Genomic DNA, 25501 nt, shown 5'->3' with positions numbered 1-25501 from the left:
TTTTGTTATTCAAAAATCAGATGTCTTACAAAATATGGATAAAACATGCAGAGGTGCTCCATTTTGAACAGAATGACTTACTTTGAATACATCCATACAGAATATTTTATAAAACTTTATATACTAATACCGCAATTTAGAATTTTAAATTATTCTGCTAATTTTGGTACCTTGAGATATGGGAGGAAATCAGAAGAATCAGATGTGGAACTTGCACAACTTGACAGTAAGAAAATATGTATCTGGCATTAGGATTTGAGCTGACCTTTAAACCAAGAATTAAGCTCAACTGATTTGCAGCAGACTTAAGACAACTGAATTATTTTGCTATAAAACTTCATTTTTTTTAGTTTATTATGAACTAAGAGTAATTCTGCCATTGTATCTAGACTGCTCAAAGACTGCTGCTTGACTGAAAATTAAAATATATACTAAAAATGTTTTACTGAAAAGGAAGTGACCTGGCACTGCCTTATGCTGGCAGACAATTATTTAAACACATGTTAGAAATCTCCAAACAAACATGCAGGTCCTGGATTTAATAACAAATTTAGAATGCCAAATTCAAAGTTCACTCTCACCAGTAAACACTCACTGATTCCACCCTAGAGTCCAGGCTTGTTTAGATTCCCCGCAAGTCATACTGAGGAAAATCACTTTCATCTCATGCCTGGGCAGGATCCAAGAACCTCAATGATTTTGATAGGGTTTAATCGGGCTGTGGATTAGGGAGGGTTCCAAGGTTGTCAAGCCAAGGAGTGGTAGTGGGGACAAGCTCCCACTACCTAAAAGTGGTTCTCACAGCATGCGCCTCAAATAGCCTCTAACAACCAAGTCCAATTCCTGGCCTTCTTGTGTGGCCCGGCAGAACTTTTCTACTGACAGGAGAAGGGGTGAAGACTGGTCCTGGCGCCTTAAAACCAGTGCTTCAGGTAGATGGAGCTCATCAGCTTGGGAAGGCAGTCCATCTAAGAGAGGGAAAACTCTCATTTCAAACCTCCGCTGTCTTGAGGCCATACCCACTTATGGGAAAGGCTTCGGGAGTAAACCCTGAGGGCAAATCTGGAGCTGGAGTCCCTAAGGCAGTCCGACGTCGCCTTCAGCCTTGTTCTGACAACTCCTGCAACGTCACTGGTGCCAAGCTGTATCAGCCCTTGCCCTTCCTTTGGACAACATTGGTGGTGTGGAGAGGGGAGACTTGCTGCTTGGGCAACTGCCAGTCTTCCATACAACCTTGCCCAGGCCTGCGCCCTGGAGAGGACACTCTTGATGCAAGACTTTCCAGGCGCAGATCCATGGTCTCGCGAGACTAATGGATGCCATCAAGGATTAGGAAGACAAGGGGGAGGGATGCTACTTCTCCCCCTACCCTCCCACCCCTTAGGATTTATATATTAAAAAAAATACCCTCACACATTTTGACTGCAGGCAAAACTGCAAGATGGGATCTGTCAAAGCTTTTAAGGATGTTTCGTTGAGGAACAAGGCTCCTTGCTGTGCTGCCGGGAGTCCTACCATCAGTCAGATAAAGCCATTGGAGTCCAAGATACCTCAGGCTAGTGAAAGTGGCTCTCTGCAAACAATTTAAGTATGGTGTGAGCGGACTGTTTATGATCAGTGAGCACCCAGAAACTGAATCCTTTACTAAAAGTTGCTAATAGCAAAGGGATGATATAAAATAATGTACTGATTTTGTTGCTAATTCTAAAATCAAAGTCAGCTGAAATGAAATCGAAAATAAAACAAATGCAAAAGAGACCATCGGTACCTGAACAAGAAAATATTAACATGTTGGAAGGTATCTTTCAGTATTATTCTCCTTGTGGTGTTTACTGACTCACTACAGTTTTATACTGAACAAATATTACAGAATACTATGAATTATGGAAAACAAACTCCACAATGAACTTTACCGGATGAAAGAAATTGGCCTGTGCTCCCAGGGAGAGTAGCCTGATACACGTCTCCAAATTCCCTGTTCGTACACTGGAGTGCAATTGCTGATGCAAGACAAATATACAAATTAGAATAATGACAATTCAGTGACATTTTACAGATAAATAAGAGTCATAGGTTAAATATTAATACACTGCTATAGTAGGATATACATTTGTAAATTTATATATCCAAATTATAAATAATGCATCAGACTGGTAAGTTAGTTTAAATTAACAAAGGGATTTTTCACTTCCTCTTAGTGTCTTAAGATTTTTTATATTTTTTTTATTGCTTTTTATACCAACATTTTCTCGCTCCACATAGCTGATTTACTTGCTATGTGGAGCAAGTTTATTATAGAATTTAATTGTTTATTATAGAATTTCAGTACCTGTAATAATTAGGTTTTAATAAACACATCCCATTGCAGCATTGATGTTACTTGAGTACTGGTTCAAGTTTATTGTCATCAGACTGTACATATATCCAACAAATTGAAACAACGTTCCCCCAAACCACAGTGCACCCACAAAATATATATCACACACCACATAAAACCAAAATACTATTATACTTAAGTTAATAAAATATAATTCAAAATGCATCCAGTGCATAGCACAGATAAACAGATAGCTGTCTTGGTATCAAGATGTTGGTGGAGGCAGGGTATTCATCAGTCTCACAGCCTGAGGGAAGAAGCTGTTATCCAGTCTGGCAGCCCAAGTCCTGATGCTTCTGTACCTCCATCCTGATAGTAGTGGGTCAGCGAAATTTTGAGATGGTTGGTAAGGTCCTCAACAATGCTTTGGGCCTTTCACATGCAGTACTCCTGGTAGATGTCACAAATGGGGGGTGGGGAGCAGAGGGATCCTCTTGATAGTTTTAATTATCCTCTGGTGTTACTCTGATGTAAATATGGAGATTTGAAACTTTTCATAAAAATCAGGGAAAATGTGTTAATTGTAGACAGCAAAATAGGCTTAAATTAATATATTTTATCAAGAATTAATGGTCAAATATAGAAAAATGGACCTCAACATAGATTGCTAGAGATGCAAACATTTCTTATTTTCAGAAGTCTTTAATACTAACACTTGCATATTCATTGTGGTCTAATGAGATTTATAATTTAGTTACACCACTGTTCCTCTTTTGCATTTTTATTGTAATTTTGTCTTGCACTGTACTGCTGCCAAAAAATTTTTTACGACATCCCTCAGTGATAATAAACCTGATTCAGATGATTTTCAAGTTTCTTTTGAGAAAGTACGTTCCCTGGCATATTTCATCACGAATGTTAATAACTTGAGTAACTTTATTTCCTTAGCGCAATTTCTACTTATGCCTTTTAGGACTCCCTCATTATTGTGATTTTAGCATATTATATACATATAAGATTGTACTATCTTATCTGTATTATGTTGTTGAAAACCAGATAAAACATGGGTAAGAATTTTAAAAACATTCATAGAATCAGAGCAAATTTACAGTATGAGTGGCAGCCATTTGGTCAAACAAGTCCATGCCAGTTGAAGGAGCCACCAGCCTATTCCCACCTTCAAATTCTTGGGGCAGAGTATTGTAGGCAAAGCCTTTAAGTGCTCTTTGCATGTGTTTAAATCTAACACAACTTTCTGCCCCTTCCAACCTTTCAGCTCACCTAGCTCCAGCTCCTTGACCTTGTTAGTCAGGAGCAGCAGTTGGATGCACTTCCTGCAGATGTAGTCATCCAGGAGACTGTCAGATACCCTGAAATCCCATGTCTCACAGGAAGAGCATTCACTGGCTGAACTGCCATCCTGCCTACACTTGCTATACCTCTCAACTTCTCAAGCTTGAAGTTCTGGCCACTGCCTGCTCTCACCCAAGCCTAATGCTCCGCTTACACTCTGCTTCTTTTCAATGGCTCTTGCTGAGTGCACAAAAGATCGTTAAGATTGCAGCCCACTGAAAAGTTCCAAAAGGTCCAATGTTCATGTTAAAACTGGCACGTTAAAGTCCACAAGTCCAAATTACTCCACGATCTCCTAATGGTCAGAGAAGCCCCGATTGCTGTTTAAACCTGGTATGAAAAGCCCACAAGGAACTGCCTCCAACTCACCCCACAATCTCCCCTTATGTTAAATGACCACTGTGCCAAGGAAAATGGGCTCTGTTACTTACTAGGCAACATGAGTGAACCTGCAGATGCTGGAAATAAATAAAAACACAAAATGCTGGCAGAACCCAGCAGGCCATGGATGCTGTCTGGCCTGCTGAGTTCTGCCAGCATTTTGTGTTTTCATCTGTTACTTACTAAATGTTATTCATCTCAATTAGATCTCCTCTCAACCTCTGTTCCAAAGCAAGTATCTCTGCATACTTGAACAGGCCAACATTCATGTGAATCTTCTTAGCACACATTGTGGCATAATCACACCATTCCTCTAAAGTTGTGACCAGAGCTGTATGCAGTATATAAACCCAACTAGCCATTATGGATCAGCTGGGAAAATTGACTGAAAAATGGCAGATGGAACTTAGTGACGACAAGTGTGGGGAATTGCACTTTGAGTGGACAAACCAGGATAAGACTTCCACAGTAAATGGTAGGGTTCTGAGGAGTGCTGTAGAACAAAGGGAACTGGGAATGCAGATCCATAATTCCTTGCAAGTGGCAGCACAGGTAGATAGGTTTGTAAAGAGAGCTTGTAGTACATCGACCTTATTAAGGAGGTGGGATGTTATGAGTTGTAAGAGACTTTGTTGAGGCTAGATTTAGAATATTAAGTGCAGGCCTTGTTGGCTATCTAGAGGAAAGATATCAATAAATTTGGAAGAGTGAGAAATTTTACAGGGATGTTGGCAGGACTTCAGGGGATGAGTTATAGGGAAAGGCTGAATAGGTTAGATATTTATTCATGAAGTGTAAGAGAATGAGATCCTATAGGAGGCATACAAAATTCAGAGTTTAAATACGGTGTATGCATGCAGTCTTTTTTCCTTCAGGTTGGGTGAGATTAGAACTAGAAAGAGTAAAAGATGAAATTTAATGGGAAACAGAGAACTTCTTCACACAGTGTGTGACTAAAGAATGGGCTGCCAGAGGCAGATGTCGATTCAATTTTATAGTTAAGTGGTAAGTGTGAAGAGGTACATGGATGGAAGGGTTTGAAAGAATGCAGGTGGATGGGACTGGGCAGAAGATCAGGTTGTCAATGATTAGATAGGCTAAATGGCCAGTTTTAGTGCTCTGACTCTAGTCCTGTATAGCATTCCAGCACAAGCTCTTTGCTTTTAAAGTTCCTGTGGCTTGGCTTCCTTTAACAGATCATCGGTGTCATTTGACAGATGGCCTCATCTCAAGTCACAAATCGTTATTAAGACCTTGTTTGGCTTGCAGTAAAAAAGGCTTCCCTATCAGATCCTTCCATGGCAACAGAATGTCTGCCCCTCCATATGCTGTAATCTGGACAGTCATCTCATCCACCTCCTCCTGAACTTGTGCATTTGCCAAGAAAATGCAAAAAAGATACTATGATCTTTATTGAGATTCACTCTGAGCAGCAACATAACAGCACGCTGTAACTAATATACTACACCCAGGGAAGCCATCCTCAAGGTGAAGGAGCCAGGTGGATGTGAAAGGTAAAGAGCTGGAGAAGAAGGAATCCAATAGGACAGGAGGAGGAGGAAGTGATGGGCAGGTAAAAAGAGGTGAAAGGCCAGAGTGATGAACAGAAGAGGGGAGGGGAAGCAGAAGGAAAAATCGATGTTTGTGCCACCAGGTTGGAGGCTACCCGGGTAGAATACGAGGCATTGCTCCTTCACCTTGAGGATGGCCTCATCTTGATACAAGAAGAGGCCATGAACCAACATGTTGGAATGGGAATGGGAATTGGAAATAAAATGTTTGGGCATCGGGCAGTACCACTTGTGGTGGATGGAATGGAGGTGCTCGATGGAATGGTTCCCCAATTTACGTCCCTGAATGTAATAGAACGTATTCAAATCCTGGCCCATTGTAAATATAGGAAGGAACAGGAGAGAGACTTTTTCTGCAATTGCATTGTTCTGTACCAACTGTAAGTTAATCTCCTTCAAAGAATATTTCCATTTCTACAGCATTCATTAACAAAAACCTCAAGGTTCTTCAGAAACATGAAAAGGAAGATTGGTGCCAAGGAGACATTAAGCTGAAGACTTGTTCAAAGAGATAGGACAGTATAGAGGGAGAGAAGTTTACAGGAAAGAATATCACTTCTACCATTCTCGCTAATATAAAAGGTACCACAGTCAACAGTGAACCAATTAAAGTCAAGGAGACTTAAAAGGGCAGAATTAAATAAGTAAGGAAGGCTAAGCTTATAAAAATAAGGATTAAAACCCTGGAGGGATTTTAAATTAAGTTTGAGAATTTTTAAAAATCATTTGTTAATATTTAATTTTCCAAACAGAAAGTGCATAATAACTTTTTGAATAAGGGGTAGCATTTCTTACTCATGCATTTAGATTAGCTTTAGAGAATTGAAAAAAATTATCACGTTTACATTATTTTAAACCTATGCACATATCCTATTTAACTCAACAACTATTTAAAATCTACCCCAATAAATAAATGTATTTTTCTGTGCCTCACAAATTGGTCTCAAGATATTCTAATTACTGTGTAATGACATTTTAATGAGATGTGCAACACTCAACAAAGCACGCTGTCATTATTAGCCTGTGCAGAATGACAATGCAATTTTCCACAGCGTGCTCCAGGGGATGATATAGCCTGTAATATTTATGTTTCCAATCTTGAGTTTTTTTTTGAAGTTTTTTTTTAAAAAAGCCTTTTTTCCAAATTCCTTAAGAAGAAATTTAAATATATAAGGAGATAAATGTTAATGTCATAAATCATTTCAGTTTCATCAAGATCAGCTGGCAACTATAGAATGCTAGTCCAATAGCTTCAGGGAAACACAACATATGTAGCATGTTGATGTGTTATATCTTTATCCTTGACCTATTAAACAAAACTAAATATACACCCAAAATGATTTATTTATCTTCTAATTTTCCATTTCCCAAAATGCACTGATGGCGTCAATAACACTTCAAAATCACATCCAGATGATATTTGGTCATTGCACTTTTTAAGTAGATGTTTATGCAACTGCAGTTGTGCACAACTACTCAAGTAGAGAATAGTTCAGCATTGTTTTCTCTAAGTATTACTCCTAATATTCAATACACCCATTTCAATATTCTCACCTAGCTCAGCAGCTTGAGTTGCACTGCAATGTTAGCTGAGCCAAGCTGTAGTGTCTGTGGGAACATTTCTCCCTCCCACTCCCCTCTTCTTCTATTCCCCACTCTAGCCTCTAACCTCATCTCACCTTCTTTGCTCTCTCCCATGGTCCACTCTCTTCTCCTGAAAGATTCCTTCCGATCCAGCCCTTAACCTTTACTACCTACTTGGCTTCACCCATCACCTTCTAGCTACAAGGCCATAAGATATAAGGAACAGAATTAGGCCATTTGGCTCATCAAGTCTGCTCCACCATTTCATCATGGCTGATACAATTTTCCTCTCACCCCATCTCCTGCCTTCCCCTCATATCCCTGACAAATCAAGAATCTATCAACCTTTGCCTTATATATCTATAAAGACTTGGCCTCCACAGTTGCCTGTGATATGCCATAGATTCACCAGTCTCTGGCTGAAGAAATTCTTCCGTCTCCATTCTAAAAGGACACCCCTCTATTTGGAAGCCGTGTCCTCTGGTTTTAGACACTCCCACCATAGGAAACATCCTCTCCACATGTCACCATTTGATAGGTTTCAATTAGGGCACCCTTATTTCTTCTAAATTCCAGTGAATACTGGCTCAGAGCCATCAAATGCTCTTCATATGACAAGCCATTTAATCCTGGAATCATTTTTGTGAACCTCCTTTGAACCCTCTCCAGTTTCAGCACAACTTTCTACAATAAGTGGCCCAAAACTGCTCACAATACTCTAGGTGACGTCTCATCATTACATCTCAACATTACATCCTTGCTTTTATATGCTAGTCGTCTTGAAATGAATGTTAACAGTGCATTTGCCTTCCTCACCATAGACTCAACCTGCAAATTAACCTTTAGGGAATTCCAAATCCCTTTTCGCCTCAGATTATCCTCCTTACTCACCCACAACCTTATTATTTTAGCACCTTCCCCCTTCCTTTCCAGTTCTGAAGAAGGGTCTTGGCCCATAACATGGACTGTTTATCATTTCCATGGAGGCTGCCTGACCTGCTGAGTTCCTCCAGCATCTTGTGTGTCGTTGCTTTGGATTTCCAGCATCTGCAAAATCTCTCGCTTATGTAGTATCTGTTGCTTTAACATTAGCTTAAAGATTGCAAATTTTTGGATATATTCAACATTATTGCCTTTTGATTTGCTCTGAATGCTAAAGCACAAGAAATTGCCCACTGGAAAAATTGCATTGGCTTTGCTACTGAGGTACATAGAACATAGAAATCCACAACACATGACAAGCCCTTCGGCCCACAATGTTGTGCTGACCATGTAAACTATTCTAGAAACGGCTTAGAATTTCCCTAGCCCTCTATTTTTCTAGGTTCCATGTCCCTATCTAAAAGTCTCTCAAAAGACTATTGTATTGCCTATTTGTATTGCATCTGCTGCCAGCAGTGCATTCCACGCACTCACCATTCTGAGTGAAAAACTTACCCCTGACATCCCATCGGTACCTGTTTCCAAGCGCCTTAAAACTATGCCCCTTCACATTAGCCATTTCAGCCCTGGGAAAAAGCCTCTGGTTATCCATATGACCAAGGCCCCTCATCATCTTATACAGCTCTATCAGGTAACCTTTCATCCTCCATCGCTCCAAAGAGAAAAGGCCAAGTTCACTCAACCTATTTTCATAAGGTACACCCTCAAATCCAGGCAACATCCTTGTAAATTGCCTCTGCACTCTCTCTATAGTTACCACATCCTTCCTCTTAGTGAGGTGACCAGAAATGAACACAATTCTCCAAGTGGGGTCTGACCAAGATGTTACATAGCTGTAACATTACCTTGCGGCTCTTGAACTCAATGCCATGGTTGATGAATATCAACACACCATATGCCTTAACACTGTCTTTCTTCTTTTCTTTTCTTTTCCAATCTTTTTATTAGTTTAAAAAAAACATAATATTATATTAAATAGGTTATGAATACAATAGATTTGAAATTAAATTAGTAACAAGATAACAATATCTTATTAAACTGTCAGCGAAAAAGGATCATACAATATCAATCTAATCTATATTGATTATACATGAAAAGATTAAAAATAATCATCAAAAGAAAAAAAAGTGTAAAATATAAGAAAAAATGTATATTTAAGGAAATAATAAAAAAAATAAACCTAAACTAACATGGGCAGTAATAATAGTTTATAAGTATATGATAGTGTCAAAAACTCCGGAACTCCATACCAGAACAAGAATAATAAGAGTAAAGGTCTGGAAGAAGTCAAATTAATTCATATGAAAGTGTCGAATGAACAGTCCCCAAGTTTCTTCAAATTTAATTGATGAATCAAAAATAGTACTTCTAATTTTTTCTAAACTTAAACAAGAAATAGTTTGAGAGAACCACTGAAATGTGGTAGGAGGATTTACTTCTTTCCAATTTTGTAATATAGATCTCCTGGCCATTAATGTTACAAAGGCAATCATTTGTCTAATTGAAGGGGAGAATCGACTATCATCTTCATTTGGTATACCAAAAATTGCAGTGATAAAATGAGGTTGTAAATCAATATTCCAAATTGAGGAAATGGTAGCAAATATGTCCTTCCAATAATTATGTAAAGTAGGACATGACCAAAACATGTGGGTCAATGAAGCCACATCTAAATGACATCTGTCACATTGAGGATTAACATGAGAATAAAACCGAGCAAGCTTATCTTTAGACATATGAGCTCTATGTACAACCTTAAATTGTATTAAAGCATGTTTAGCACATATAGAAGAAGAATTAACCATTTGTAAAACTTTTTCCCATTTTTCCGTTGAAATATTGTATTGAAGTTCTTTTTCCTATTCCTGTTTAATTCTACCTGATATCTCTGGTTGTATCTTCATAATCATATTATAAATAAGAGCCGCTAATCTCTTCTGACAGGGATTTAAAGTAAAAATCATATCTGAAAAATCTATCAAAGTTGAATTAGGAAAGGATGGTAAAACTTTATACAAAAAGTTTCTAATTTGTAAATATCTAAAAAAATTAGATTTAGGTAATTTAAATTTGTTAGAAAGTTGATCAAAAGACATCAAACTACCTTCAGAAAAAAGGTCGCGAAAACATATTATACCTTTCCTTTTCCATATACTAAAAGCTTGATCTGTTAAAGAGGGTTTAAAGAAAAAATTAATTAAGATAGGGCTATCAAGAATGAAGTTTTTTTAGAGTAAAAAATTTACGAAATTGAAACCAAATTCGTAATGTATGTTTGACAATAGGGTTAGATATCTGTTTATTAAGTTTAACTAAATCAACAGGGAGAGAAGAACCAAGAACAGAAAATAAAGAATATCCTTGTGTACCATTACATTCTAAATTTACCCACTGTGGGCACAATGGTAAATCTAAATCTAATTTCCAGTATAATAAATTCCGAATATTATTCGCCCAATAGTAAAATCTAAAATTGGGTAAAGCTAAACCACCATCTTTTTTAGATTTCTGTAACTATCTTTTACTTAATCTGGGGTTTTTATTTTGCCACACAAATGAGGAAATTTTTGAATCAATGCTATCAAAAAAAGACTTAGGAATAAAAATTGGTAAGGCTTGAAATAAATATAAAAATTTCGGTAAAATCATCATTTTAACAGCATTGATCCGACCAACCAATGATAAGGATAAAGGAGACCATCTAGTAGTAAGTTGTTGAATTTGATGAAGCATAGGTAAAAAATTCAATCTGAATAAATCTTTATATTTCTTGGTAATTTTTATACCTAAATAAATAAAATTATCAGTAACAATTTTAAATGGTATCCTGTCATTCAGTAAAGTTTGTGCATTTAAAGGGAAGAGTTCACTCTTATCCAAATTTAATTTGTAACCAGAAAAACTACCAAATTGAACCAACAAGGATAGAATAGCGGGAATAGAATTATCAGGATCAGAAATATCTAACAACAAGTCATCAGCATAGAGCGATAACTTGTATAATTTCTCATTACAGGTAATACCAAAAATATTAGGGGATTCACGAATAGCAATGGCTAAAGGTTCTAATGCAATATTAAATAATAAAGGACTTAAGGGACAACCTTGTCTTGTACCACGAGATAATTGAAAAAAAGAGGATCTATAATTATTCGTAAGAACAGAAGCAACAGGTTTATAATATATTAATTTAATCCAAGATATAAAATTAGAACTAAAATTAAAATTCTTCAAGGCATTAAATAAGTATGTCCATTCAACTCTATCAAAAGCTTTTTCAGCATCTAATGAAATAACACATTCTGGGGTTGTGGGTGAGGAAGTGTAAATTATATTAATCAATTTTCTAACATTAAAAAAGGAGTATCGGTTCCTAATGAAACCAGTTTGATCTCCTGAAATAATCTGTGATAGTACCTTTTCTAACCTAATAGCTAAAATTTTTGTAAGAATCTTAGAGTCTACATTTAATAATGATATAGGGCGATAAGATGCACATAAAGTAGGGTCTTTATCTTTTTTAAGAATTAAAGAAATAGTAGCTTCATAAAAGGACTGGGGTAGTCTCTTCTTAATAAATGCATCATTAAAGATTTCACATAGCCAAGGGGAAAGCAAAGAAGAAAAAAAATTCTATAATATAACCATCAGGGCCAGGAGCTTTCCCTGAATTCATCGATGAAATAGCCTCTCCTACCTTAGCCATAGAAATAGGAGCATCAAATAAACTTCGATCTTCATCTGTCAGTTTGGGAATATTCAAATTGTTAAAAAAATTATCCATCATAGACAGATCACCATCAAATTCTGATTGATATAAAGATTTATAAAAAATCTTGGAAAGTATTATTAATTTCTTTATGATCAGTAGTCAGATTACCGTCTTGTTTACGAATTTTAATAATTTGTCACTTAGTCGAAATAGCTTTTAATTGGTTAGCTAACAATTTACCAGTTCGATCACTATGGGTATAAAATTGAGCCCTGGTCTTAATTAATTGATTCTCAATTGAAGAGGATAACAATAAGCTATGTTCAATTTGCAGTTCAACTCTCTTCTTATAAAGTTCCTTGGTAGGAGTAACGGAATAAATCTTATCAATTTTGTTTTCTTTTACCAGCAGAATATGAGATAATTTGTCCACGAATAAAAGCCTTAAAAGAGTCCCAAAGTATTCCTCTGTCAATCTCTTCGGTATAGTTTGTTGAAAAAAATAAGTCAATTTGCTGTTTTATGAAGGTAATAAATTCTGGATTTTGAAGCAAAGTAGCGTTGAGTCTCCAAGATCTAGTATTAATGAAAGAGTCCAAAATCTTGATAGATAACTTCAAATGTGCATGATCCGAAATAGCAATAGAATCATATTTACAATCAATAACATCTGCTAATAAACGATGATCAATAAGAAAATAATCAATTCTAGAGTAACTATGATATACATGTGAAAAAAACGAAAATTCTTTATCTTTAGGGTTCAAAAACCGCCATATTTCAGTAATTCCCGAATCAACCATAAAAGAGTTAATAAGTAAAGCTGATCTATTCGGAAGAGTTCGAATAGGTTTAGATCTATCCATCAAAGGATTCAAACAACAATTGAAATTTAGATTAGGAAGGGCAGTAAATAAATGTTTAAAAAAATCAGGGCAGTCAAAATTTGGAGCGTAAATATTAACTAAAGCCACTTTTCGGTTAAAAAGTGAACCAGTAATCAACAAAAATCTGACCTGTGGATCAGATATAATTTCATGATGTATAAACGAAATTGAGGGGTCTATAAAAATAGACACACCCCTAATTTTAGCAGTACAATTCGAATGAAATTGTTGACCCTTCCAGAACCTAAAAAAGCGTTGATTATCCTCCCTCCTAATATGGGTCTCCTGTACAAAGATAATATTAGCACTTAGTCTATGGAATACTTTAAATATTTTTTTACGTTTAATCGGATGATTTAAACCATTAGTATTCCAAGAAATAAAATTAATAGACTTATCCATCATGCTAATATTAATTGTATATATCATGAAAGGTTAAAAAAAACACATAACCCATAATTCAGGAAGAAGGAAAAATGATACAGGAGCAACCGGAGAGCATGACACCTCACCAATATTAATAATTTGAAGTCGGCCCATGAACTAAAAGCAAAAAAATAAAAAGCAAAAGCGTGAGAAAAGATCCCTACCCCCTCCCCCCACCCCTCGAAAGAAAGCCAAGCGGCAGGCGCATAAACTAACACTAATATTACCCCCATTTCAAGATGGCAGCTCCATAAAAAGATTTTAAAAAACTATATAACACCCAGATTTAAATATAGGGTTGCAAAGAGAGAATATATATCAATCAGAATGAAAAAAAATAATATAATAAAACAAACGATCATTAATAAAAAAAAGTATAAACATTAAAATTTGTAAGTGTAATATACCTTTAAAAAAAATTCCATGTTCAAATACAAGAAAAATGACGTTTCAAAAGCAAAGACTTATGGGAAGAAGAAACGACATTTTGAAAAAGCCATATTACAAACTATAAATGTAAGTTCAGCAATCTATTAAAAAATTTAATAAAAAGTTATCAAAATAGGATTAAAAAAAGATTTAATAGACACTACAATATATAAAAAAAAGACCAAAAAATCCAAAACATTCGTCCCATTTCCAAGTGCAGGCAAACAAATAAATGCTTACAGAAAGCAAAGTCTTATGGGAAGAAGAAACGACATCTTAAAAAAAGTAAATCCTTATTACAAAATATAAACGTGTATATCCGAAACAGAAAAAAGAATAATAAAAAAAAGATTATAAAATATTAAAAGAGCATCTATAAACGATGATAGTAAAAAAAAAGAAACCAGACCCATACATCAGGATAAGAAGTTATAACCCAGCTTCATAGGTTAAAACTTAAAATGAAATGGCATCTTCTCTCCAAAAAATCTTCAGCATAACAAATAGTTCAACTTGCACTAGAAAATCGATATTCTTCAACGAATTTCTTCGCTTCTTCCGGAGTATTAAAAAATTGCTGACTGTTGTCGTTCAACGTAATTCTAAGATTCGCTGGATATCTTAAAGCTTGTTTAAGTCCAATCGAATGAATCTCTGCCATCACTGGTTTAAAAGCGATTCTTGCTCTCATTACTTCGAATGAATAATCTTCAACAATTCGAAATGTGTTGCTATTGTGAGAAATCATACCTTTTTTATGAGCTAATCGAATTAAAAGCTCTTTCTCCCGAGGATAATGAAGGCGAACAATCACAGCTCGTGGTTTGCCACTCGCAGCCGAAAACCTCGCAACTCTGTGAGCGCAGTCGATAAAAGGTTTAGTATGCAAACCTTCACCACCGAAAATTTCCCACAATAGTTTAGAGAAAAATTCAGTTAAATCACCGGAATCAACTTTTTCGGGGAACCCGATAATTCGCAAATTCTGTCTGCGAGATCGGTTTTCGAGATCAGTAATTTTAAACTTATACTGATCTATTGTTTTAGCAGTCGAATGTACCTTCTTCTCCAGCGCTTCAATTGTACGTACTTTTTCACAAATTAATTTTTCAAGAGTCGTAATCTTATCTTCATGCCGCTGAATATCTGATGCCTGCGATTGAAGCTTAGTTTCAAGCGATCTAACAACTCCTTCAAGTTCAGATATTTTCGTGGTAAGCTTATTTTCCAAACTTGCCAGTTTACTTTCCAATTTACTTTCTAGCCTGCTTTCCAGAGTTGCAAGTTTAGCATCCAGAAGATGGGAAATTGCGTCGATGGATAAAGGATCCTTAGACGATTTCTTGCTTGTAGCCATTTTAAGTTTGACAAGATTAAATCAAATATTGTTTTAGGAAAAAAAAAGTTAATCAAAAGTATCAACTCATATGATTAGGTTCGAAAAGATTTGATTAAAGGGTGATTATAGTTGAAAAAATGAAGAGCACCTAAAAGGCAGATGCTTACGTCGCCATCTTGAAACTCCACCCTTAACACTGTCAACCTGCACAGCAGCTTTGAGTGTTCTATGGACACGGACCCCAAGATCTCTCAGATCCTACTCACTGCCAAGAGTCTTACCACTAATATTATATTGTTTTCAAATTTGACCTGCCAAAATGAACCACTTCACACTCACCTGGGTTGAAGTCCATCCGCTACTTCTCAGCCCAGTTCTGCATCCTATCAACGTTCTACTATAACCTCTGACAACCCTCCAGACTATCCACCACATGCTCAATCTTTGTGTCATCAGCAAACTTACTTACCCACTTTTCTACTTCGTCATCCAGGTCAATTATAAAAATCACGAAGAGGAGGGGTCCCAGAACAGATCCCTGCAGAACACCACTAGTCACCGACTTACATCTACAACTACCTTTGCCTATTGTGGGCAAGCCAATTCTGGATCCATAAAGCAAGGTCGCTTTGGATCCTATCCCTCCTTACTTTCTGAAGGAGCCTTGCATGGGGAACCTTATCAAATGCATTACTGAAATCCATATACACTACATCTACTGCACTATCTTCAATGTCTTATGTTACATCCTCAAAGAACTCAAACAGGCTCATAAGGCATGACCTGCCCTTGAAGAAGCCGTGCTGACGATCCCTAATCAGATTATGTCTCTCCAAATGCTCATAAATCCTGCCTCCCAGGATCTTCAAAAACTTGCCCACCACTGAAGTCAGACTCACTGGTCTAAAACTTCCTGGGTTATCTCTACTCCCTTTCTTGAACAAGGGAACTACATTTGCAACCCTTTAATCCTCGGGTACTTCTCCTGTCCCTATTGAAGACGCAAAGATTATTGCAAGAGGCTCAGCAATCTCCTCCCTTGCTTCCTCCAGTAGCCTGGGGTACATCTCATTCAGTTCCGGTGACTTATCTAACTTAATGCTTTTCAACAACTCCATCACATCTTCTTCCTTAAAGTCTACATGCTAAAGCATTTCAGCCCAATCTAAGTCATCCCCACAATTGCCAATATCTTTTTCCCTGGTGAATACTGAAGCAAGTATTCATTAAGTACCTCCACTACCTCCTCTAACTTCAGGCACACATTTCCACTATTGCACCTGATTGGTGCTGTTCTCACACAGCTCATCCTCTTGCTCTTCATATACTTGTACAATACCTTGGGGTTTTCCCTAATCCTGCTCACCAAGACCTCCTCATGGCCCCTTCTGGCTGTCCTAATTCCATTCTTAAGCTCCTTCCTAGAAACCTTGTAGTTTTCTCGAGCTCTGACAGTACCTAATTACTTGAACCTTTCATAAGCTTTTCTTTTCTTAACAAGATTTTCTATATCCTTTATACACCATGGTTCTTTAATCCTACCATCCTTTCCCTGCCTCAATGGAACATACCTATGCAGAACTCCACGCAAATGTTCCCTGAATATTTGCCACGTTTCTGTCATGCATTTCCCCCAAGTTCCTGCATAATAGCACAATATTTCCCATACCCCAATTAAATGTTTTCCCAAATTGTCTGCTCCTATCTCGCTCCAGTGCTATGGTGAAGGAGATACGAGTTGTGGTTACTACCTCCAAAATGCTCCCTCACCAAGAGATCTGACACCTGACCAGGTTCATTTCCCAATACCTGTTCAAGTATAGCCTCTCCTCTAGTTATCTACAAATTGTGTCAGGAAACCTTCCTGAACACACCTAACAAACTCCACCCTATCTAAACCCCTTGCTCTAAAGAGATACCAATTAATTTTAGGACAGTTAGACTCTCCCATTACAACAACCCTATTGTTATTGTTTGAGTGTTCATGAATTCATTGTCCATTGGTTTTAGATAACAGAGGGGCAAAGCTGCACCCAAAACAAATACAGTGTATATTTAAATCACCAAATCCATCATTTTAAACTAGAACTGAAATGCATCTTATAAAAGATCTTTTAGTAGCATGCACTGTTAAATGCTGGTTACATGAAAAGATGGGTACAGGATACAATTAAAATTAATTTACTATTACAAAATTTCAGCAAATTTATCTTTTTAAGCTTTACATAGTAATAAGAATAAGCATTTTACATAAAATCTGACTGTTGTCTATACTTATGGAATTCAAGATAGCCAAATTGGGCATTGGATAAAGCCAGCAAGCATTTGAATGACATAACTGGTTAAGTTAGATTCGGTGCAGATAAAAGCTCAGAATCAGATTTAATATCACTGGCAGATGTTGTGAAATTTGTTGTTTTGTGGCAGCAGTACATTGCAATACATATTAATAAAAAGTATAAATTATAACACACACACAAAAAAATCAAATTTGGTGCAAAGAAGAAAATAAACAAAAAATACTGAGGGTTCATTGTCCATTCAGAAATCTCCTGGCAGAAGGTAAGAAGCTGTACTCAAAACATTGAGTATGCCTTTAAGGTTCCTGTACCACCTCCTCGATGGTAGCAATGAGAAGAAGAGGACATGGCCTGGGTGAGTGGGGTCCATAATAATGGATGCTCTCTCTCTCTCTGAGGCATCATCTAGTCCAGAGAGGCTAGTGGCCATGATGGAGATGGCAGTGTTTACCACTTTCTGCAGCTTTTTCTGATCTTGTGCAGTGGCCCCGTCATACCAGATGGTGATGCAACCAGTTAGAATGCTCCCCATGGTACATCTCTAGAAATTTATGACATACCAATTTCTCCTCAAAACTCAATAAAATATAGCCACCGTCATACCCAGAATGCCCAGGTCATGTCGTGCCATCAATATACTGGGTCCAAGATAGATCTTCAAAGATGATGACACCCGGGAAGTTGAAACTGTTCACCCTTTCCACTTCTCAACCCTCGATGATTCCTTTGTGTTCCATTGATTTCTAGTTGCTGATATCCACAATCAATTCTTTGGTCTTACTGACATTGACTGCAAGGCTGTTATGACAAACTCAACCAGCTGAGTTGTATCCTCTGCAAATTTATAGATGGCATTTGAGCTGCGCATAGCCATACAATTGTGGGTGCAGAGAGAGCAGAGGGCTAAGCACACGTCTTTGAGGCACGCTAGCGATGATTGTCAGTGAAGACATGTTATTTCTGTGGTCTCCTGGTGAAGAAGTCAAGGATCCAGTTGCAGAGAAAGGTACAGAGACTCAGGTTTTGGAGCTTGTTGATAAGAACTGAGGGTATGATTGTGTTGAACACTGAGCTGTAGTAAATAAATGGCAGCCAGTCATAGCTATCACTATTGTCCAGGTAACTCAAGGCCAGTGAGATTGTATCTTCTGTAAACCTTGTGGTGATGGCCAGATTGCAGCAGGTCCAGGTCCTTGCTTAGACAGCAGTCAATTCCAACCATGAACAACCTCTCAAAGCACTTCTTCACAATAGATGTAAATGTCACTGGGCAATATTCGTTGAGGCAGTTCACCCTGCTTTTCTTGGGCTCTTGTATGAATATTGCCCTTGTGAAGCAGGTGGGAAGCTCCAAGTGCAACAAAGAGAGATAAAAGATGTCCTTGAACATTTCTACCAGTTGTCTGGCACAGGTATTCACAGTCCCACTAGGTATACCATCAGGGCCTGATGCCTAGCGGGAGTTCACCCACTTGAAACTTGTTCTGGTGTCGGGCTCCGAGACCGAGATCACAGGATCACCAGATGCTGAAGGGATTCATACTGTTGTAGTTTTATTCTCCCTTTCAAAGTGTGCATAAAAGGGTGCTGAGCTCATCTGGAGTGAAGCATCACAGCCATTAATGATGTTAGGTTTCACCTTGTAGGAAGTAGTGGCTTTCAAACCCACCCAAAGCTAACATGCATCCAATTTCGTCTTTAACCTCAATCTGAATTGTTCTCTTGCCTTAAAATAGCTTGCTGTATATCATAAGAACACAAGAAATAGGAGCATTATAGGCTAATAGAGCTAGTAAGGTCACAGTTAATCTGACCATGGACTCATCTCCATCTACGTGCCTTTTCCCCATAACCCTTTAATTCCCCTACAATGCAAAAATCTATCCAACCTTGTCATAAATATATTCACTGAGGTAGCCTCAACTACTTCACCAGGCAGTGAATTCCACAGATTCACCACAATTGGGGAAAAACAGCTCCTCCTCATCTCCATCCTACGTTTACTTCCCCCAAATCTTGAAGCAATGCTCCCTGGTTCTAGTCTCACCTACATGTGGAAACAATTTAAAAAAAAAAATTGTATGTTTCTATATGATCTCCTCTCATTCTTCTGAATTTGAGTGAGTATAGTTCCAGGTGTCTCAATCTCTCATCATAGTCTAACCCCCTAATCTCTGGAATCAACCTCCTCTGCACCACCTCCAAAGCCAGTCAAACCTGGACTTCTTGTATAGCTCTGGATAACTGGTCTTGAGTGCTGCAGATTTAGCCTTCAACTGACTACAAATCTCCTGGTTCATCTACAGCTTTTCTTTTGAGCATGACCGGTACTTTCTTGAAGACACAGATTTATCCACACAGGTCTTGAAGTCAGTGACAACAGTGATGTATTCATTCAGTCTTAAAGATGAATCCTTAAATATTGTCCAGTCTACCAACACAAAGCAGTCCAGCCGGCTCCTCCTCCTCCCTTGACCATACTTTCTTGGTCCTCAACACTGATGCTGCGGTCTTTAGTCTCTGCCTATAGTAGAAGTATAGCCAGATGATAGTGTGAGCATGGGGTAACATGGTAAGTGTTCTGGATGTTTGTATAACAGTCGTCAAGTGTGTTGGCTCCTCTGGTTCCACAGTTTGATGTTGGCTGCAGTTGTTCAGACTGGCCTGATTGAAATCTCCTGCAGTGATAAGGAAGGCATCTGGGTTCAGTTTCATGCCTGCTGATTACATTGCTCAGTGCCTGCCTGACGTTAGCCAGAGCTGGAACGTACACTGCTACCAGGATGGCAGAAAGCAGTTTTGGCAAACCCGAAGGGTCAATATTTGCCCACTAGACGTTCCAAGTCAGCTGAGCAGGACTGAAACAAAACTGCCATAGTTCTGCATCATGATGAATTAAACAAAGCATACACCATCTCCTCAGCGTTTAAAAGACTCAGCTGCCCTCTCTTTGCAGAGAATTGAGAAGCCATTGGTGCTGCATTCAGAATGGTGGGGAACAGCCATGTTTCCATGAAGTAAAGTACACAGCAGTCCCTGATGTCCCTCTGCTACAGCAATCTTGCTCTGAGATTTTTAACTTTATTTTCCAGAGACTATACATTTGCCAGCAGGGTGGTCAGAAGTAGGGTTCTGAAGCCTCTGTGTTTCAATTGTACTTGCAGAAGGACGCACTGCCCCCACTTCCATCTTCTTAAAGGGGAACCGCACTCCCAACTCAAGTGGGTTGGTTGATATTGGGTATCGATAAGATTTTCTAAAAACATTTTAAAGCAATGCTGCTTACTGAGGTACCCATGCTTGTGACTGGATTTCAGGTAGTGGTCCTAAATGCGAAAATTTGGTGATTCCCATCGGAGCTACATGCAAACAATCACCCCTTAAATGGTGGCATCTTCACTGATGACTGAACATGCAAATTTACAGAACGATTTTCATACATATTCATTCACTAAAGTCTGCAACCACAGACATCTGAAAAAACAACTTTAGGGAATTCTTAAGATTCATTTTTGATGTAATGATATCTAATGTTAGTCTCTAAATATTGAAACTTAGCCGAAACTGCTGATTAGAACCTCAATATCTTTGTTTTCATCATCTCACCTTACTAAGATCCTTTGTGGTAACACCATCATCATCTCGACACGGCAGTTTGTGCACAAATGCCAACATCTGATATTTGGCTCTTATGAATTCCGCCTTGGTAGGACTGGAGATTTTTAAAGAAACCAAAGGCACATTTTAGTACTTTAATAACTGCAGTCACTGCAAGCCCTATTAGCAATTCCACATAATCAGTTGCAATGTCAGCTCCTTTCACGACAATAAACATTTGGCACGAATTTAACAAGGATTTTATACTTTAAAGATCTATTTAAAGGAGAACCTATTTTTGTCAGTAATTACTTTTTAAATATTGTTATTCCCAAACAGTAAGAATCTCCAAAGAATGAGATGCAATAACGAGATCTTAACTCTCAAAGGTACCTGAATGTTGACCAAGCAGCATCCTTCATTTCCCAAGAATGCTTTCATTACAATTTCTGTAATGCCAGTCTGGTATTATCATGATATGCCATTGCCCAGATGGTCTGAATACATTCAGTTTCAATACTGCATTGCTGTACTTAAGGCGAACAGTACTTACTGCACTTTATCCTGAGGGTTTGGTTTGCGCCTTCCACTTTGTACTTGGGCTGGATCAAGTAGAGAGTGTTCCCAGATTGAATTGGCTCCATTGCTTGCTAGGGTCTGTACCATCTAAGAGGAAATAAGACGAGGACACTCATTTGAAACAACTTCTAAACAATACAAAATCCTACTTTCACATTGGCATTACCAATTTTTACCTTCCCTTTCTGGATTTTCCCATCCACAATCACAGAATTAGTCAATGACCAATATCGACTGCATATACTCAAGATATCGCAACCATCTCAACTATACTGCCTCCAACTCTGCTCTTTGTAAGCTTCCACTTCTCAATTTCTCCACCTCCACTCTGATTTACACAAAAGTGTCTGAGCTGCCTTCTGCTTTCATAACAATGGCTTCTCCTATACCACAATTGCAAGAACCCTTGATTGGGACTCCATTTCCCGAATATTTATTCCACTCTTCTCTCACCTAAGTCATAGCATGGATAGTTGTTATAGAGCACTGTAGCACAGAAACAGACCCTTCAAAGGTTACCCTGGCCATCAATTTGCATTCATCAGCCTTCACAACAATTCTTCATTCACATTTCCCTCCACTTTCACCACGACTCACATTATTCCGCCTCTCAACATAATAGTTCCTTCTGCAGTTTCCTGCCCCAACTCCTCTTTCTCTACCAGTCTTTTTCCTTACCATAACTTTCCCATATAACTGCAGGGGCTACAAAATCTGCTTTCACTTCAGTGCTTCCCACTAACTAAAGATCCAAAGTTCAAAGGATTTCCACCTGGTCGTGCATTCCATAAGGCTTGAACAGCACGTCAGCTTTTTATCAGCATGTGTCCAAAATGAGTCAGTGTTGCATTAAAAAAATCTGAAAAACACCGTAATAGATCTTTTTGCTGTAAAGGGTAGCCATTTCAGTTGCAAGGTTAGCCATCTGTAATACTAGATTGAACCTTTCTCACTCAAAGGCACTGCTTAGTCTATTGGGTTATTTCAGTATTTTACTTCTGGTTTCCAGTTCATCTCTGGCTTGCATTTTAAAACTTTATTATGTTCCTTTGCTCATGGTTCTTCAAACAATCCCTGTTAGTCTTTTAACCAGAAATACAAACATGATCACCTGGGCAATTTCAGCCTCACTCTTATCAGAAACACTCGCTTCACCCAATCCATCTCTCTCCCACCTCCTCTAATGTAAATCTAACTTGTCTTTCACTTTCCCAGCACGAAGAGACATCAAACTCAAAGTTAACTGCTTCCTTTCTACAGATACAGCCTGACCTGCTGAGTACTTCAAGAATTTTTTTCTTTCAGATGATCAGTTTTTCAACACGTGGTCCATGTGACCAACTTATCATTGAGCAGCAAGCTTGATGAAGCACGTTACTAGAAATCAGTTAAAAATGTGCCAATCTTTTTATTGCCAACTGATCACTAGTATTTTTAAAAAAACCAGAAAAGCACATTTCTAAGTTCACTTTCACTGACTGATGCAAGGCCAGTTATCTAGAGCTTTGTAACAAGTGGCTACTTCTAAGACAGGTTTGATTTCTCTTGTACACTCAATACCTGGATACCAATCCAACATCCATAGGACATCAGAAATATATTCATGGGGATAAAGGCTACAATATCATTATGTAACCACAACAGGCTTTATTTTTAGGTATAGTTTTATGAAATGCAGATTCACTTCAGCTGGTCTGAAATTGCGTAAGTTATACTGTTACCTGGACTGGTTGTTGTGGGGTGGGGGGGGGGGGGAGGAGAAGGGGAAACAAAGGTGAAAAGAAGGAAGCTGTGGCTCAATCCATCTGACCAAATGCATCCTAGACTCAGCAGTGTGGTCGGATGGTGCTGGGGCCTTCAACGTACCAGATGTATTCACAAAGGTTCTGAAATTCTGCAAAATCCTGCCTTCAGCTTTTCTTTTATAAAGGTTTTTACAGCTTAGAGCTTTACAGAAACATTCAAATAAACCCTAACAAATAGAGTAATAATTAATCCAAAGAGACATAAAATCATCAATAAATCAGAATCAGGTTTATTATAACTGGCATGTGATGTGAAATTTGTTAACTTAGCAGCAGCAGTTCAATGCAATATATAATACAGAAGAAATCAAATAAAATAAGTAAATCTTATTTAATATAATTTATACAGTATATGTATATTGAATAGATTAAAAATCGTGCAAAGACAGAAATACTATATATATTTTTTAAAATGAGGTAGCACACAAGGATTCAATGTCCCTTTAGGAATCAGATGGCAGAGGGGAAGAAGCTGTTCCTGATTGTGCAACTTCAGGCTTCTGTATCTCCTACCTGGTGGTAACAGCGAGAAAAGGGCACACCCTGTGTGCTGGAGGTTCTTAATAATGGACGCTGCCTTTCTGAGACACCGCTCCCTGAAGATGTCCTGGGTACTTTGTAGGCTAGTACCCAGGATGGAGCTGACTAAATTTACAACCCTCTGCAGCTTCTTTCAATCCTGTGCAGTAGCCCTTCCATACCAGACAGTGATGCAGATTGTCAGAATGCTCTCCACGGTACATCTATAGAAGTTTTTGAGCATATTTGTTGACATACCAAATCGCTTCAAACTCCGAATAAAGTACAGCCACTGTCTTGCCTTCTTTATAACTACATTGATATGTTGGGACCAGGTTAGATCCTTACAGAGGTCTTGACAACTAGGAACTTGAAACTGCTCACTCTCTCCACTTCTGATCCCTCTATGAGGATTGGTGTGTGTTTTTTTGTCTTACCCTTCCTGAAGTCTGCAATCAGCTCTTTCGTCTTAGTGATGTTGAGTGTCAGGTTGTTGCTGTGGTACCACTCCACTCCTTTTATATTACACTCCTGTACACAATGGTGGTATCATCAGCAAATTTACAGATGGTATTTAAGCTATGCCTATGTATATGTATACAGAGAGTAGAGCAGTGGGCTAAGCACACACCCCTGAGGTGCACCAGAGCTGATCATCAGTGAAGTGGAGATGTTATCACCAATCCACACATATTATGGCCTTCCAGTTAGCAAGTTGAGGATCCAATTGCAGAGGGTCTGCAAATTATGGAAAACTTCAAAATTAATACCAGATTTTTTATAATTCTGTTTCAATTGTGATCACAAATTCTTAAGAAAAGCAGAGTACTTGCACACACAACTGGAGCCCATCTGGCTTGAGGCCTCCGTTGGTCAGAATTGACCATGGATATTGCATCCTAACCATCTAGATATGCAAGTCTGGACAGTACAATACAGAGAGCAAGCTGTTGCTCATGTAGTGGGCTCCCCCTCTCCACACATCAGATGAACCCAATGGAAATGCAGAGACCGATACAGTTTGGTACCAGAAGCATCGCAGGAGTTGCCAGTCAGCATAGAACTCAATGTAGGAATGCCTTAGGACTCCAGCTCCAGATTTTTCCTCTGAGTTTATTCCTGAAGACTACTCCATGAGCAAAGCAGCGGAAGTTTGAGATCAGAGTTTTCCTTCTCCTAGATGAGCTGCCAACCATGGCTGACGAGCCCCATCTGCCTGAAATGACTGGTTTTAAAGTGCTAGTAACCTGCCTTTGCCCCTTCTCCTGTCAGTAGAAACAGTTCCGTTGGGCTTAGTAGCTGAGCCACATGTGAAGACCAGGAGCTGGTGGTGGGAGTATGCACCCGAATTCAAATGTACATTTTGTTCTGCATATAAAGCTAATGTATGCATAGCCTAGATTAATACATTTTGATTACAGGCTCTGTAAGCTCACACATCAGTAGCAATGCATTAATGAGTAAAAATTTCAAATAATTTCCAAGTAGTAACTGGAAAAAATGTTTACAATACTAGTGAAGTTAATTCCATTCAGGCAAGGCATGATTAGAAAGGTATACGATAAAGTAAATCCATTAATATCCTCCTACTGTCAAATTGCCTGGCGCACAATCCTGTCATAAATACAGCAGTTATACACCGTTACAGCAGACAGCCAAGAATAAGACATCATGGCGGCATTTCCGATCTGGGCAACAGCACCTGTTCAATAATCATTGTCTAAGTGGGAGACAACAAAGACTTCTGCATCAGCCCGTGT

The 25501-nt window shown here is 38.2% G+C and overlaps 1 protein-coding gene across 12 annotated transcripts in view; it reads right to left on the bottom strand.

The window, feature by feature from the left end:
• The window catches only part of git1 (G protein-coupled receptor kinase interacting ArfGAP 1), a 248970-nt gene that overhangs the window by 94337 nt on the left and 129132 nt on the right, over positions 1-25501 (bottom strand). For all 12 annotated transcript variants that reach the window (XM_059973326.1, XM_059973328.1, XM_059973332.1 and 9 more), the window contains exons 3-5: positions 21392-21504; positions 20848-20953; positions 1914-2000 (exon numbers count right to left, since the gene is read on the bottom strand). In XM_059973326.1, coding sequence (XP_059829309.1) covers positions 1914-2000; positions 20848-20953; positions 21392-21504 — 306 coding nt within the window. The remainder of the gene's footprint in view (positions 1-1913; positions 2001-20847; positions 20954-21391; positions 21505-25501) is intronic.

Source organism: Hypanus sabinus, chromosome 6, assembly GCF_030144855.1.
Source record: "Hypanus sabinus isolate sHypSab1 chromosome 6, sHypSab1.hap1, whole genome shotgun sequence".
Classification (NCBI taxonomy): Eukaryota; Metazoa; Chordata; class Chondrichthyes; order Myliobatiformes; family Dasyatidae; genus Hypanus; species Hypanus sabinus.
The sequence above is the reverse complement of the archived record's forward strand: the minus strand, read 5'-3'. Positions and strand labels throughout refer to the sequence as shown.